This window comes from Priapulus caudatus, unplaced genomic scaffold (assembly GCF_000485595.1).
Source record: "Priapulus caudatus unplaced genomic scaffold, Priapulus_caudatus-5.0.1 Scaffold456, whole genome shotgun sequence".
Lineage (NCBI taxonomy): Eukaryota > Metazoa > Priapulida > Priapulimorpha > Priapulimorphida > Priapulidae > Priapulus > Priapulus caudatus.
The window spans coordinates 125,296-141,079 of NW_014577517.1; the positions used below are offsets into that span (position 1 = coordinate 125,296).

General features: G+C 50.2%; 1 protein-coding gene across 1 annotated transcript; it reads left to right on the top strand.

Annotated features, from left to right (window-relative positions):
- Positions 1 to 268: 268 nt before the first annotated feature.
- On the top strand, positions 269 to 14,052 carry LOC106810597 (retinitis pigmentosa 1-like 1 protein). The gene is made up of 10 exons (XM_014814003.1): positions 269 to 287; positions 1,573 to 1,722; positions 2,030 to 2,043; positions 2,120 to 2,383; positions 2,486 to 2,920; positions 3,207 to 3,408; positions 3,715 to 3,915; positions 8,572 to 8,670; positions 10,834 to 10,992; positions 11,724 to 14,052. Exons 1-10 carry the CDS (start codon positions 269 to 271, stop codon positions 12,056 to 12,058), a joined length of 1,878 nt encoding a protein of 625 aa, XP_014669489.1. The 3' UTR covers positions 12,059 to 14,052.
- Positions 14,053 to 15,784: the final 1,732 nt, after the last annotated feature.

Consider the following 15,784-nt stretch of genomic DNA (forward strand, 5'->3'; position numbering starts at 1 on the left):
GTCTCGGACCACCAACGGCTATACGTGTCTCACACTGTCTCGGCACCACCACGCTAACGGGTCCTCACTGTCTCACACGCACGCACGGCTAACGGTGGGTCTCATCTGTCTTCGGCCACCACGCTAACGGGTCTCCTTTTCGCACCACTCAGCTAAGTGTCTCACGCTGTTTCGACCACGCACGCTAACGTGTGATCTCACCTGTCTCGCACCACCAGCGCTAACGTGTCTCACCTTCTCACATCAAAACAACGCTAATGTGTTCGACATGTCTGCGCAACCACAAGGTAACGTGTCATCACCTGTCTCGAACAACATGCTCACGTGTTGCATGTCTCGCGTGACCACGACTAATCGTGTCTCACCTGTCTCAGTCGGCAGCTACGTGTTCACTGTCTCGCGTCGGCACCGCTAACGTAGTCTCACCTGTCCTCGGGCACACGGCACGCTAACGTGTCTCGCACCTGTCTAGCAGCGCACGCATGCTAAGGTGTACTGCACCGTTCGGTCGCCACCTACCGAGTGTCTCAGCCGTCTGCGCGCAACCATGCTAACGTGTGCTCACCCATCTCGCACCAAGATGCTTAACGTGGCTGAGCCTGTCTCACGTCGGGCCACGGCTAACGTGTCTCACTGTTAACGTCTCACGTAGAGTGTCTCGCAGCGTCTCGCGTCGCCACGCTAATGTGTCTCACGCCATAATCGCGCCCACGCTAACGATGTCTCACGTGCGGCCACGCTCACGGGTCTCACTCGTCTGACCTCACACTCTAACGGCCTCACGTGTCTCGACCACCACGCTAACCGGTCTCAGCCTGTCTGCACACACGCTAACGTGTTCACCTGTCTCGGCACCACCACGTAAGCGTTGTGTATACCTTCTCACACCACCACGCTAAACTGTGTCTCAAGCTGTGATGCGCACCACACGCTACCGTGTCTCCCTGTCTCGCAACCACATGCTAACGTGTCTGCAGCCCGTCTTGCGTCGCCAACCTAACAGTGTCTCACCGTTGGTCGCATGGGGGGGGGGCTAACGTGTCTCCGCGTCTTGCGTCGCACGTGAACGTGTCTCCTGTTACTCGTGTCGGCCACGCTAACAGGTCTCACTGTCTCGCACCACCAATGCTAAAGTGTCGTGTAGTGTCCTCGCGTCCGCACGCTAAACGTGTCTGCCTGTCTGCGGCGTCGCCAGCTAATCGTGTCTCACCCGTCTCCGGCGTCAGGCCACCATGCTAACGTGTCTCACCCGTCTCGCGCCACCATGCTAACGTGTCTCACCTGTCTCGCACCACCATGCTAACGTGTCTCACCTGTCTCGCGTCGCCACGCTAACGTGTCTCACCTGTCTCGCGTCGCCACGCTAACGTGTCTCACCTGTCTCGCGTCGCCACGCTAACGTGTCTCACCTGTCTAACGTCTCCACGCTAACGTGTCTCGCCTGTCTCGCGTCGCCACGCTAACGTGTCTCACCCATCTCGCGCCACCACGCTAACGTGTCTCACGTCGCCACGCTAACTTGTCTCACCTGTCTCGCACCACCACGCTAACTTGTCTCGCGTGTCCTTGCAGTCGACCTCGTGACACCGCTGAAGAAGCGACGTCTCGCGCGAGAGTCGACTGACACGCTGCGAGGATCTCCCGTCTCAACGCCGTCGCCCGGCCACCAGCCCGAGGGCTACACCAGCACCCCCGACTACGACGATGCCGGCGGCGGAGGAGGCCCGTCGCCGCGCGGGGGCGCCACCGCCGCAGCGACGGCGACGCGGCTTCCCATCACGCCCATCACCCCGGGCGACCGCTACGACCAGTTCTCAACGATGTTCGACGGATCGCTGTTCGCGAAGGTAGGGGGCACTGTCGCCACGCGAGCGTCGAGGGTAAACACGAGAGTGGAGAGTGGCTAGTTGTCATGAGACACATGTCTACAGCGGTGTAGTGGTGAATGTGCTGTTGTTGTCTTGGGAACCCGTTGTCGCTATAGAGTATCACTAGTCGGTCACTCATGTTTGTGTCACTCTTCATGCAGCCTTGCTAGGAGCCGTAGGTCGCGTTGTGTGTGTTTGTCTGCATACACCACGTGGATGTATGTGCTAACGTTGCTGGTGCTTCGCTGCAGCCATGCAGCGACACACGCCGCGTCTCGTCGCAGGACAGCGAGAGGTCCGAGTCGCTCCTCGTCGCCAACGGGAACGAGACGGCAGACGACACAGCCGACGAGGGCGTTACCACGGATACGGAGAACGAGGCGACGTCGTCGACAATGAGGGGCATCGACCACGAGAGTGCTGCCGTTGCCGCGAGGCCGGCACGCACGAAAAACAATGGTGCACAGGAGGAGGAGGAAGAAGAGGATGCTGCGGCATTGGAGCAGGAGGAGCAGGTAGCAGTGAAGGAGGAAAAGGAGGAGTGCACACCTCTGGTGGACACAAAGCAGGAACCGGGGGAGGAGGAGGGGGAGCAGCGGGACGTGGCGGGGGAGGAGGGGCGGGACTCACAACGATGGAAAACAGAACCTGACAAACCCCGGCTGCCAGGGGGCGCCGCAGTCGCCACGGAAAACTTGAGTGCGTTCGTCGTGCAGACGAAAACAGAACCGCCCGCAGGTGGCGCTGTCGCTGAGACGGAGGAGGGGAAGTACCGCAGCGAGGGAGAGATCAGCAGCTCAGAGCTGGAGGACGAGATACTGCCCGCGAGCCGCCTCCACCACCAGTGGGCCGCAGACGAGGCCTCGGGCATCACCGAGCCGACAGGCGCCGACGGCCACCAGGGAGCACTGCTGAACGCGCGCGACGAGGAGAGCCGCGACGACTTTGACAACGGAGACAGCAACATGAGCGCGGTTGAAGCCGTTGTTGCGGCGACGGACGCTGGGGCGCCACCGTCGCTGCCGCAGGAGAAGCCAAAGCCGAAGAAGAAGGTGAGAGAGTGAATCTTTTCGCATGTCTTCTTGATGACAATTACTGACTAGAACTACCTAGAAATACGCTTTATTTTGTTTATTATTTTATTATTTATTTTAACATTAATGCTGTTGTTGTTGTTGTTGTTGTTGTTGTTGTTGTTGTTGTTGTTGTTGTTGTTGTTGTTGTTGTTATATATTTTTATTTTGCAATTTTTAACCATACATGACATAGATAAAGGAGTTTTGCATTCCCTCGTCTTAATGGTTTTAATCCAATATCGATGTCTATTCTCATCACCAGATGTCGCTGCTGGAGTACCGCCAGCGCTTTAAGAGCGTCGGCGGCAGTGAGAGCACGGGTAGCACACCGACGAAGCTGCCCGTTGCCACGGCGACGCTGTTCGTCACTGGCGCGAACCATGATGAGCCGTCGTCGGCGCCCCCGCTGCTCGAGCGTCTCTCCGCAACAGAGGCGTTCCGCGAGAATCTCGCGCTGAAGGCCGGTGAGTGCGGCGCCCTCTGGTGGTGTCACGCTGACTCGCGTTACTGAGCAGGTGCTCATCGTTGCTGCGCGAACACGGGCGATTAACGTGTCTCTTTGTCATGGTGTTCCGTTCATGCCTTACAGGCTCTATTAGTAAAGTCGGTGTCGTTACAGAGTAGTAGAATTGTGCATGCGTGCGTGCGTGCGTGCGTGCGTGCGTGCGTGTGCGTGTGTCCTCGTTCATTCATCACGCGTTCTCTCTCACGCTACATTTAACTAACTCGCTCTCCTCCCTCTCCTCCCGTCCTCTCGCCTCACCTTGCAGGTAAGGTGGAGACGTCTCGCGACGCCATGTTCGCTGGACTCAGCCTCGAGGAGCGTCTGCAGAGCCTGCAGAGTCTGCCTGCGTTCCAGGACCTGAAGGAGGAGTGCAACAAGACACAGCGCGAGAAGGAGCGCGAGAGCCTCACCGCGCGACTCCGCAAGGAGTTTGGCCTCTCAGACGACGATGACGATGCCGAGAAGGGTGAGTGCGTGTGCTGACCACCGGGGGCGCGCCGGCGGAGACAGGGGGAACGTTTTCGCACTCTCTGTCCAAGCCCCCCCCCCACCGCTCTCACGAGATTAAAGATTAGTGGGCGGGATCGTTTTTCCCGCCTCTTACGTTGCTGCGTTTGTGTAGAATCTATTTTTCGGTTCGATTAGCATCGAGACTTAAAGGATTAGTGTCGAGCTTTTAAACCTCAAAATATCCCACTCACACTTAAATATATCATAGATATATATATATATCCTTCAAGTATGTCAAAAAATCTGTCAAAATAAGCACTCAGTAATGTTGCTACACCGGTTTATACATTCGAAATCGCCGCACTGGGATAAGAAATGTCTGAGCGCTGACGTCACACAATTACTCTGGCATGACGTAGAATCAGCCATGTGCGGCCGCTGCATCTAGGCTGTCCATTGTAAAGTGTGTGTTTGGGATGGGGAACCGAGTACGATTTTGACGAGGTAGTCCACAGTTCTCATGAAAATATTGAGCCGTATCAATTTGAACTGCTTGCAAAGGAGAGGAAAATAGTGATTTATATGAATCTGAAAGCAGTAATACTGCAGAAAACGAGGACACCAGTGCAGTGTAATATCAGGTTATTGACTGCATGTATGAGCTGCTGAATGTTCAGCGTTGAACTTCATAATTCCTATGATTTATTTCGGTTAAGACACTCTTCCATGTGCGTGTTCAATGGGCAATCTTTGTTGACGTCTTTACTGTTGCTGTCTTCATATCCTATGTAGTATCACCATATATAGTACCAATAAATTGAACTAATCACAAGTAACTATGAGGAAGGTATCTGGGACTGTACACTCGTTACACACTGTTTCATTGAGTCAGTAACATTCACATGTACCAACAAATTGCAATGTGCCACCACAGTCACATCTATTTTTAGGTTCACCAAATGTAACGTGCATTGCATCAACCCCTGACCATCCTATACAAGGATAGCTTCAGGAGTCTATCAATATTGATATACTCCTGATAGCTTTGTAGCTCGGCCCAGCCTAAGGCTAATAGGGTCTATGTCCCCCAGGGTACTGCCGGAACGTACCCTGGGTACGGTCCGATATACCGGGACGTACCCTGGTAACTATCTGATATGGTTAGGGTTAGGTAGTAGGTGTAGGTGACTCCCTAGACTCGTTAGTAGAGTAGGCGAGGTACTGTCCGGCATATTAGATAGTACCAGGGTACGTTCCGGCAGTACCCTGTGGGACATAGACCCTCTCAGCAGTACTAAGTGTTATTTCGTGGTATAAACCCAGGTCTCTCTCTCTCTCTCTCTCTCTCTCTCTCTCTCTCTCTCTCTCTCTCTCTCTCTCTCTCTCTCTCTTCTCCTCTCTCTCTCCTCTCTCCTCTGCTCCTCTCCTTCTCTTCTCTCTTCTCTTCTCTCTCTCTCTCCCTCTCTCTTCCCTCCTCCGCGTCGCCTCTCTCTTCTCTCTCTCTCTCTCTCTCCTTCTTCTCTTCTCCCTCCCTCGCTCCTCTCTCGTCTCCCTTCGCCTTCTCTCCTCTCTCTCTCTCTCTTTTCTCCCTCCTTCCTCCCTCTTCTCCATATGCTTGGCACACTGTTACAACGCGAGCGAGCACCCTGATGACATAGCGTGATAACCGCGGTGTAGGAATCGCACACTGTCGATACTGTGGCAATAAACTATAGGATTGTCAACGAGGTATACACCACCCTGAATATCTCGGCAAAGTAACATAAGTTCAAGTGCATACAAACATCTATGACTGATATCGAATACGTGTTGGCCAACGCCTGTATTTACACGATGCAAAATCTTTATACAACGAGAGCAGATACCATTGATCTCAGTTGCAGCAGATAAAGGTCTATGTCCCCGTGACATCTGTTTGACCTGGTCGATTAGCTATTTCTGACTATTTATATTATATATAATATATATATATATACTAGGGTTAGGGTTAGGTGTTAGTCAAAATGGATACAACAGAGAAGACGGTGAACAAAAAGAAACAAAACAAAAAAAAAAAAAAAAAAAAAAAAAAAAAAAAAACAAGAGCGTTGTCTCCGACGGCGAAAGCGTTAAGTCGCGCTTCGGGGGACTGGCGCACGGATGCGGGGTGTATGTTACTGTAGCATCGTCGGCTCCCCGTATACGAAAGAAAAATTCCGCCGCAACCGAAGGAAGGCGGCGCGCGAATGGTATAGCGGGCAGCCTAAGCATCGCGCAGTTTTCGGGACACGTACATCGGCTCGGTACATTGCTTTGGGGGGGCTTTCGGATCTATAGATTGACACACGTTTGTACATTCTCGCGTCGTACGTCACTGCTGTATTTTCGTACCTTATCTTACTCTCTTTCTCTCTTCTCGCACTCCCATGGTCAGTCTCTCTCTCCTCTCTCTCGTCTCTCTCTCTCTCGGCTGCGACTCGCGCGCAGCGGTTAATAAGGTATCTATAATACTGCATGCAGTGCTGCGCAGCCAGGCACACAAGCATGAACTTGCAGCGTTTCAATAAAATGTAATGCTAAATAAATACAAAATCTATTTACTACGAAAGTCACCGCGGCGCAAAAACTCCCCGAGCCAGCGTTTGTGGGATATAGCATTTCGACCGTGCCCGGTCGCCACGTGAGCGCGGGGGAGGAGGGAGGCTGGAATATCGTGCTCCGCCGTCTTCGTAAAAACATGTGCATATATATATTTGTGTGTCAGTGTGGCGGCGTATTGTAGGATTAGCTACGTGTAAAAACTGCCACGGCCACGCCAGCACGTGCTCGCACGACATGCCGTCGCCACGGGCAGCGCGGGGTCAAGAGGTTGATAAAAACCTCGCACGTACGGAGCCAGGCGCTTTTGGAGATAGCATCTAGACCGCGCCAGCCCACGTGGAGCGCCGTACACGTCTTCGTTAAAACCTCTGTGATAGACGTAACGCTATACTCGGCAGAAGCGCACGTCATCGCGTAGCGGCCAATGAGCAAGCGCGTCATTGCTGATTGACAGCATTTCTTGGAGTTTCTTGTAGGAGCCACTACGTCTTAGCCATGAGGCGCGCCACCCCAAAAAAAGTTTAGGGGCCGTTTGGAGATGGCCTCAAGCCGTCCATCCCGAAATGTTGGTTGGATTGCGCCCAGTTTTCGCGGAGTGCATTTTCAGACCCCTGTCTAAGGGGGCGGCGTATTCGCGTTGGGGCGCGGCCTCGCCGCGAGCTGTGCGCTGCGCGCAAAAACCGGGGCCGCAAGTCCGTCGAGCCAGGTCAAACAGAGGTCAGGGGGACATAGACCCTACGAGCCTCAGTTCATATCAACACAGCACGGCGATATCAGGCAACTACATGTACGTCATGCTCGTCATCGTGACCACAGGCACTTGAAGCGTTTCAATAAAATATAATGCTAACTAAATACGAAATCTATTTACTTAGTACAAAATTCTTAATGTTTCTATACTATAGGCCTACTCTCTTTCACCTATTATCGCCGATAGTTTCATACCATTGCATTACCGGCAGCCATTGCTCTCGCGGCGCGACTGTTGCACGCTTGCACTAATATAGAGAGCAGGTAAGAAAGCGCGATTCCAAAATTCGCTTGATCGCTCGCTGCATTTCTAACGATTTCAACACAAATACTCATCCAACAGCTTCCATCTGTTTCTCCTTCAACAACAGTGTTCACTTGTTATAAAAACAATGTCTCTGTTCGTAACCGAGCTGTGTCACGCGAAATCACACAGACTGACGAAATTCTCGCGTTTTCTCCATTTGCGCACGGGATGCTACAAACTTGGCGCCGCCTTTAGCCATACTTAAGTTTGTAACATCCTGTGCGCAAATGGAGAAAACGCGAGAATTTCGTCAGTCTTTGTGTGATTTCGCGTGACACAGCTCGGTTACGAACAGAGACGTTATGTGTTTATAACAAGTGAACACTGTTGTTGAAGGAGAAACAGAGATGGAAGCTGTTGGATGAGTATTTGTGTTGAAATCGTTAGAAATGCAGCGAGCGATCAAGCGAATTTTGGAATCGCGCTTTCTTACCTGCTCTCTATATTAGTGCAAGCGTGCAACAGTCGCGCCGCGAGAGCAATGGCTGCCGGTAATGCAATGGTAGGAAACTATCGGCGATAATAGGTGAAAGAGAGTAGGCCTATAGTATAGAAGCATTAAGAATTTTGTACTAAGTAAATAGATTTCGTATTTAGTTAGCATTATATTTTATTGAAACGCTTCTCGTGACGTCACCGCTCACGAGCCAAGCATTTTCAGGGAGCTGCTTTGCGGACTTACTTTTCTGCGATTTGTGCTTTACTGATACTGTTTTGACTAAAATCAACTTATTTCTCTAGGTACCAACTTGATTATTGTATGTGAACAATTAATTTTAATTACTTTAGCTGAAAAGCTTGACACCTATCCTTTAATTAACTTGATTTATTGCTGTTTTGCCCATAATAGAAACTCTATTATGTCCAATTCTGTTGTTGCACCTTTTCCAGAACTTCCAAAAGCGTAAGGTCAAATCGTTCTGCTTTAGCATCTCTAAGCGGCTATGTATTATTTTGGTTTTGTCGAAGCACATCAGACGGGCTGTTTGTTGTTCATGTCGTCTTACGTTTTGTCGTTAACGGGTGTCGTTGCAGACGAGGTGAATGGTGATCCGGACGACTCTCCGCCTCCACCACCGCCGCCCGTACAGGGCCACTACACGATGGACCTCACTGCACACAAGGTTCTCCCAGGTGAGGCTGCTGCTGCTGCTGCTGCTGTTTATTATTATTAGCTCATCTGACATAGTCAGATGCAGCTTGTAGAATCGCATGGTCGTCCGTGCGTCAACAGTTGGGCACAAATCTTAACCGCTCGACGTACGGTTACGATATTCGGGATGTTGGGGGGATCGTTAAAACGAGTAGAGATGTCGAAGCTGGGGGTCAAAGGTCAAAGGTCAAGAGGTGTAAAAGAAGGGGGAACATTCCCTCCTTAACTTGGAAATGCAGAATTGCGGCACAAATCTAAACGGCTCAACCTAGGCTCGTGATAGTCATGGTAGGAAAAGCCATCACTGTGCCGAAATTGGAGGGCACAGGTCAAAGGTCAATGGGGCACAGGGCGGATTTTAGACATTTTCTGAGGACATGGTCTCTGACGGAGCGATTGAACAACTTTTTTGTTTCAGCGGTGACCTAGCATTTTTATGGCTTTATTGAAAGGACCATGAAATGTACCTTCTGCTGACATGCGAAGAGTAAGTGTCGGATAACCTTTTGACCCTCAAGAGGAGGGTTAAACATGGATTTGTTTACTGTTAGAAAGAATTTGACTGCCGGGTTTGCTAGTAGAATCTATACATGCCTGGATGTATGAGCCTACAATGTCACAGTGAAAGTTCAAAAGCTAAATTTGGTTGAAGAAGGTTTATGCTCATTAAATCGTATAATTTCTATGGCATTCTGTACTGTCACTGTCAGTGTGTTACATGTAACTTAATTATGCCACTGCCAGTGGCCACTGCCAGTGCATGTGGTGGTGATAGTATGGTGTAGTTTTTGCCTGCGTTAATTAGTTACAGGTGGCAGCTCTCTATTTAGCCTGTAGGCTTGTGTAGGTAAATGGATGAGTGCTTACCTATTCTATCTTGCAAATAGTTGTTGCTATACTACGTACGATAGGAGCTTCCATCTTTAATCTTAAGACATTCAAACGTACGCGCCATCTCGTGGCAACTTTCATAACGATCCCAACGAACATTTCTTCGATAAGGTTCCTGATACCATCCCAGTGTTCGAAATAAGGGCTATCCGTTTGTCCGTACTTGTCCATTTCCACGGAGGACAAGTAGATCTGTCCGGTAGCTTGTCCGCCGGACAAGCAGCTTTTTAGAGCAATTTTTCATAATTTTGCAAGAGAGAGAGAGAGAGAGAGTGATCGAGCGAAAGAGAGAGAGAGAGAGAGCAAGAGCGAGAGAGCGAAAGAGAATGAGAGAGACAACGAGGGAGAGCGAACGCGGCGATGGGAGGGTGCTCTTGATTCGTTTGCCAGTGAGTTTAGCATCAGAACACCTGCCGTCAGGTGAGCGCTGTCGCTCTGCGTCACTTGTATAAATAACATGTTGGTGGCGTTACAATGTGTATGGTTGGTGGAAAATATGGTGTGTGTTTGTAAACCGACATATGGTTGGACTAAATTGACAAACCGTACACCATACTCTCCCTGCCTCTCATACACGTTCCGTATAAAAACTTACCTTACTTAAAATGCAAATATATTGCTCCATATACAGAGCTAAATTTACGCAGGCTGTAGCGGCTGTCGTCTGTCTGTAGGGCTAGCTGCCCGCACACAGACACTGTTACATATGCTGGGGGACAAAAGAGCGGGAAGAGCGAGAGAGGGGGGAGAGGGAGAGAAGAGAGAGAGAGCTGTTACATTCATACCTAGAAACAACAGTGGCCCGGATCCGCGTTCGCACCCAGAATTCGCTACAGAATATATATACTACTTATAGATTAATAGTCTAGGACTGCTAGTAGTACATGTATTGCCAATTACAGTGTTCGCTCTTGCAGCGAAGACAGCCTAGTTGTTGTTGCTGTTCCTGTTGTTATAATTGTTGTTGTTGTTGTTGTTGTTGTTGTTGTTGGTGGTGGTGGTGGTGGTGCTGCTGCTGCTGCTGCTGCTGTTGCTTCTGTTGCTGCTTCTGTTGTTGCTGCTGTTGCTGCTGCTTCTGTTGCTGCTTTGGCTGCTGCTGCAGTTGCTGCCACCGGAGGCATTCCCCTCTGTTAGCACTAACTGGTTGTTCATGCCTAGAGGAAATCAATTGGTTACCGTACTGTAGTATTGTGCATGCGTACGATGGAATGCCTTGTTCACCCGCACACGCACGCGTCTGTCTCGTCCTGCAGGCGGTGGCGTGGCGGCAGCAGCAGCCGGACAGTTTCCCGGTCTCTACCAGCAGCTGGCCGGACCGATGTCAAACGGTCACCTTCCAGTCGTGCGGCCTGGTGTGGGGCACACGCAGCCGCGGCCCTCCATCATCATGCACCAGCAGCACGGACTACCCGGTAAGTGATGCTGCATCCCCTGCAGTGTTACTGTAGCGCCGGCTGCTGCTGCTACAGGCATGTTCACGTGGAGCGTTAAGATGTTAATATTAGAATTCAATTGTAAAAATAATAATAATAATAACGATGATTGTAATGCGTATGTTAAGCATAGAGGTGAATGTTTATTGTAGTAGTTGTTTTTGCCATTATTCTTTTGCATTTGATCACAATGTATAGTAGAAGAAAGATTTGATTTGAGAGTCGTTGAACGCTGGTGTTTAGGTCAACGCGATAACGAGAACATTGCCGGTGTCGTCTAACGACTAATGACTAATACGATAACGAGAACATTGCCGTGACGTGTCGTCTAACGACTAACGCCATAACGAGAACATTGCCGTGACGTGTCGTCTAACGACTAACCGTGTCTAACGACTAACGCCATAACGAGAACATTGCCGTGACGTGTCGTCTAACGACTAACGTGTGCAACGACTAATGCCATAACGAGAACATTGCCGTGACGTGTCGTCTAACGACTTATCGTGTCTAACGACTAATGCGATAACGAGAACATTGCCGTGACGTGTCGTCTAACGACTACCGTGTCCAGCGACTTACGCCATAACGAGAACATTGCCGTGACGTGTCGTCTAACAACTAACCGTGTCTAACGACTAACGCCATAACGAGAACATTGCTGTGACATGTCGTCTAACGACTATCGTCGTCGTCTCGTGTCGTTGCAGGTGGAACTGCGATTCGTGCGCGTTTCGTACAGCCGCTATTCAACGGTCCGCCGGCTATGGCCGTCGCCGCAGCGCAGCAGCCGCTCCCGCTCATCGACCAGCGACCGCAGCCACTCATGAAGCAGCCGCTGCTGCCCGCGCCATCGCTCCACCTGCAGGTGTCAGCACCGTCACTTGCCGGCAGCGGCGGGGGTCAGCACCAGCCTGCGCTGCCCGCACAGCCGCAGCATGCTGGCGGGGGCCGGGGCGGGCATCATGCGGCCGCCGCCAAGCACTACCCACGACACCCGCGCACGAAGCCAGCGTACAACACAGGCACCGACTACTACTACTAGAGGCCGTCGTGGTGGCGCCCCCTGCCTCTGCAGCGTACGCGCACGAAGCCAGCGTACAATGCTGGCACCAACTATTATTAAGGGCCCTAGTGGTGCCCCCTGCCACTGAAGCATGTGCGCTCGAAGTCTGTGTACAATATGGGAGCCATCTACTCATCGGGGCAATGGTGGCGCCCCCCACCCGCTGCAGCATCCACACCCGACGCTGGCCTACAATTGCTACCACGACCAAAGGTTGCCGTGGCGCCGACTACTGCTTGTATAGACTGCGGTGGCGCCCTCTGCAGCATCCGAACACTACAACGGTCAGCTTACAACGATGCTGAATATTACTCCATCTTCTTTTGCGATAACTGTTATTACTATTTCTTCTGCTGCCGCTGTTGATGCTGGTTCTCCAAGATATTGTGGTGATGTATTTGCCATCTGCAGTGAGTGAGCAGTGCAAGAGTTGCACAGCTACGGCGGCGCCCTGTCTCGACGTGCTGCGGACTCGTGGCAGTGGCACGCCCGTCTACAGATGACGTCGCGTCGTTGCCGGCGCAGGGTGTGCGCGTGTACAATTCCCCCCACCCTTCGCACCTAGAAGGTCGCGACTGTAGTCACTAGAGCCGTCTCCCTGATCTCTTCTCTAGATGTCGTCTCCGTGTGCTAGTATCCGTGTGTGCGTAGCGTGTGTAATTACCTACATCACGATATCGTTGGACGTGTGAGCTCGCGCGCGCGCCGAGTCGTCATTATTATCGAGAAAGTATTAGTAATATGTGTAAATTTACTCTCGTTTTTTTATAGCAAAACAGAAGCGGGGAAAAAATTTGAGCATTTCGTGATTCTCGTCTCTTTCTCTTGTTCGTTGTCGTAGTCGTGTCGCGTGGGGGAGGCACCAGCCCCTCGCTGGCTGGCTTCCCTCCCCCACGCGTCTACGCGTTAGAATTACTTAGCTGTACAGTTTTTTGCAGATTGTTGATGTACAGAGGGCCGACGCCGCGCGGCCGCGTTATTTTTGCAGTTTATAATTCGCGCCGTCGTTCGCAGGTAGCGCTAGTTGGCGGCCGAGGGTCCGAGTTTTTCGAGCGGGGCACCACTCTTCTGTGAAGAGGCGTCTCAGCGCGCACGTTATTTTTTCTATGAAGATTAATTGATGGCCATTTATTATCGCTGTAAATTCGTACTGTTACCATCGTCGTGTAGTCCGTCGCTCGAATAAGTCGTAGCCGTTAGATGTTTGTACAGCGCATGGGCGGGCGCTCGGGAGGGTGGTTATGACGTGCCTCGCTGCCCCCCTCCATGGAAACTTGCCCTTCTCTGCAGAACTTGTACTTTTCTTTCTAAAAGGAAACATCCCTCTTTCCACAGAACCTTTCCCCTTCTCCACAGGACCTACCCATTCTCTGCAGAGAGATTATCTATGGACATTTCCCCCCATTCAGTTGAAGTAGTTCTGTATCCAGTGCTCTGAGAATCGCCTGCCCTGCATTCGCCAACCGCGATAAACCGAACAACATCCCCAAGTTCTGCCGCATCGCGGCCTCGTTTGATCGCCATTTCCAGGCGATAGCTTCGCGCGCCACCAGTGTCGCCCTCTGCCTCTTCCCACAGCCACTGTAGGTGGGTTACCCGCGCGATCGTACCGCGTAATGAGAGGGCCCCCGCTGGTGAAGGGGAGGGTGTGTAGTTGGCGAGAGAGTGGAGGAGGGGGGAGAAGGGGAGGGAGAGGAAGTGGCTTCTCTGTTACTGCTGCCGCACCCAGCGCATGCTTACGTCCACGCGTGTTTGTTGCGTGTGCAGTGATCGTATTCGTTTGCCTCCATCTGCAGCGCTCTGTCGTGCGACGTTCTGTCGCTCTGCTGTCCGTCGGCGCGTCTCGTGGCTTCTTTGTACGCGCTTGCGAGAGAGAGGAAGTGACACCCTACGTGCTCCTCTCGTGCGCGCGGCTTCTCCTAGGTTACAAAGTCTGTTGTATAATAAAATTGCTCAAAACTCTTCTTCGTAAACCTGTCTGGTTTTGTCTTTCTGTTTTTCTTTGTACGCGTGCGTAACGGTCTATTAGGTGGTACACGTGTTTGTGCGCGCCCAGTGTGTTCCAACTATAGAAATATAGAGAGACATATAGTCTAACTAGTATTATTTCTGTTGATCCAACAGATGTTTGGTTGAACTTACACATTTAAAGCAGGTCTAGTAAGCACGTATTCACGAATAGTTGGTTATCAAAAATCTTATAAGGGTAGATAGCAATTAATTAATCAAGGCTCCAGAGCTTAGTTTTGCATTTTTCGAGCACGTAAACATCCGGTCACTTGTGGTCAAGCGTACCTGATCTCAGACCTTTAGGTCGACAGTAAAGAAGAAAATGCCCTCGTCGTCTAATAGGTTCGCTTGAATGTGATGCTGTCATTGTACGTAAATTTTGTCATCAAATGCAATAGTTGTGCTTCGTTCTAAACTACACGGAATACTATGCAACATTAATTGAGATTTATAAGTAACTAGCTGCGGGTACCCGCTGCGCTGGGTAAAATCGTGCTACTAATTCATGCTACTAATAATTGGACACAATAGGAACATTGGGTAAAAATCGACAATATAACATTGCACACAATATCAATATTTAGAAATCAGTGTAATAAGATAATAAGCATGGGGAAAAACTGTTACGTATGACATTTATATGACAGCAGAACCCAACTTAGAACCCCTGGAACATAATAGTAGGCCTAATATGGTGCAAATGAGAAAAAGTTATTATAACAGCATGTACGAATGGGTTGCAGTTTTTCATTTGAAAACCTCTTGAAAACAATGGTTTGCGTGTTTATTGTGTGGGGAAAATATGTAGAGATTGCTGGCGTCTCGAACTGTTGAGCTCACCACGTACAGCTATCCATTGTCAGTTCGTAGGATGAATAAACGAAATTGGGTATATAGTATAGATAGAGACAGGCCAGCGAGTGGGGTCTGTGTCCATTGGATATTGTCTAGTACAGTGAATGCTTGGCGCGCAACCAATGGCACACATTGAAATGAAGGAATTTTCTACTGAATCAGAAAAGGCATAGCTTTCGAATGGTACAATGGATTCCTGAATCGTAGCATGAATAAAAAAAGTCGATATATAGTATACAGACAGGCCAGCGAGTGGGGAAATTTGTAATTACAAAAGAATGTTTACTCACTTGGTACGCGTCTTTATGCGTTGATGTTTTGAGCAATCGTAACCTCTCAAACTATATAATACTCATACTAATTAAACTATAGTGAATCTCTATAAATATTTACAAATCAGTGTAATCATATAATAAGCATGGTAAAAAACGGTTACGTATGACATTTATATGACAGCACAACCCAACGTAGAACCCCTGGAACATAATAGTAATATGGTGTAAATAAGAAAAAGTTATTGTAACAGCATGTACGAATGGGTTGCACTTGTCATTTCAAAGCCTCTTGATAAAACAATGCAGTCGTAACCACAGGCACTTGAAGCGTTTCAACTGTAAACACACGCCACCGCCATTGCGCGCACACTGACACATAAATAAAGGTATCCTGGTTGTGCTCTGTTTTAGTACCGGTTTCGGTTTCACAATATACCAGCAGCCGGATGAGATGAGGGAATCGATTTTCTCTCTCTGTGGCAGCACTGTACAGTCAGTGCTGACTATGTGTGAGATTGACGAAATTGAGGGGTTTTTCACGATTTTTCCGGTGAGTTTGACGTTT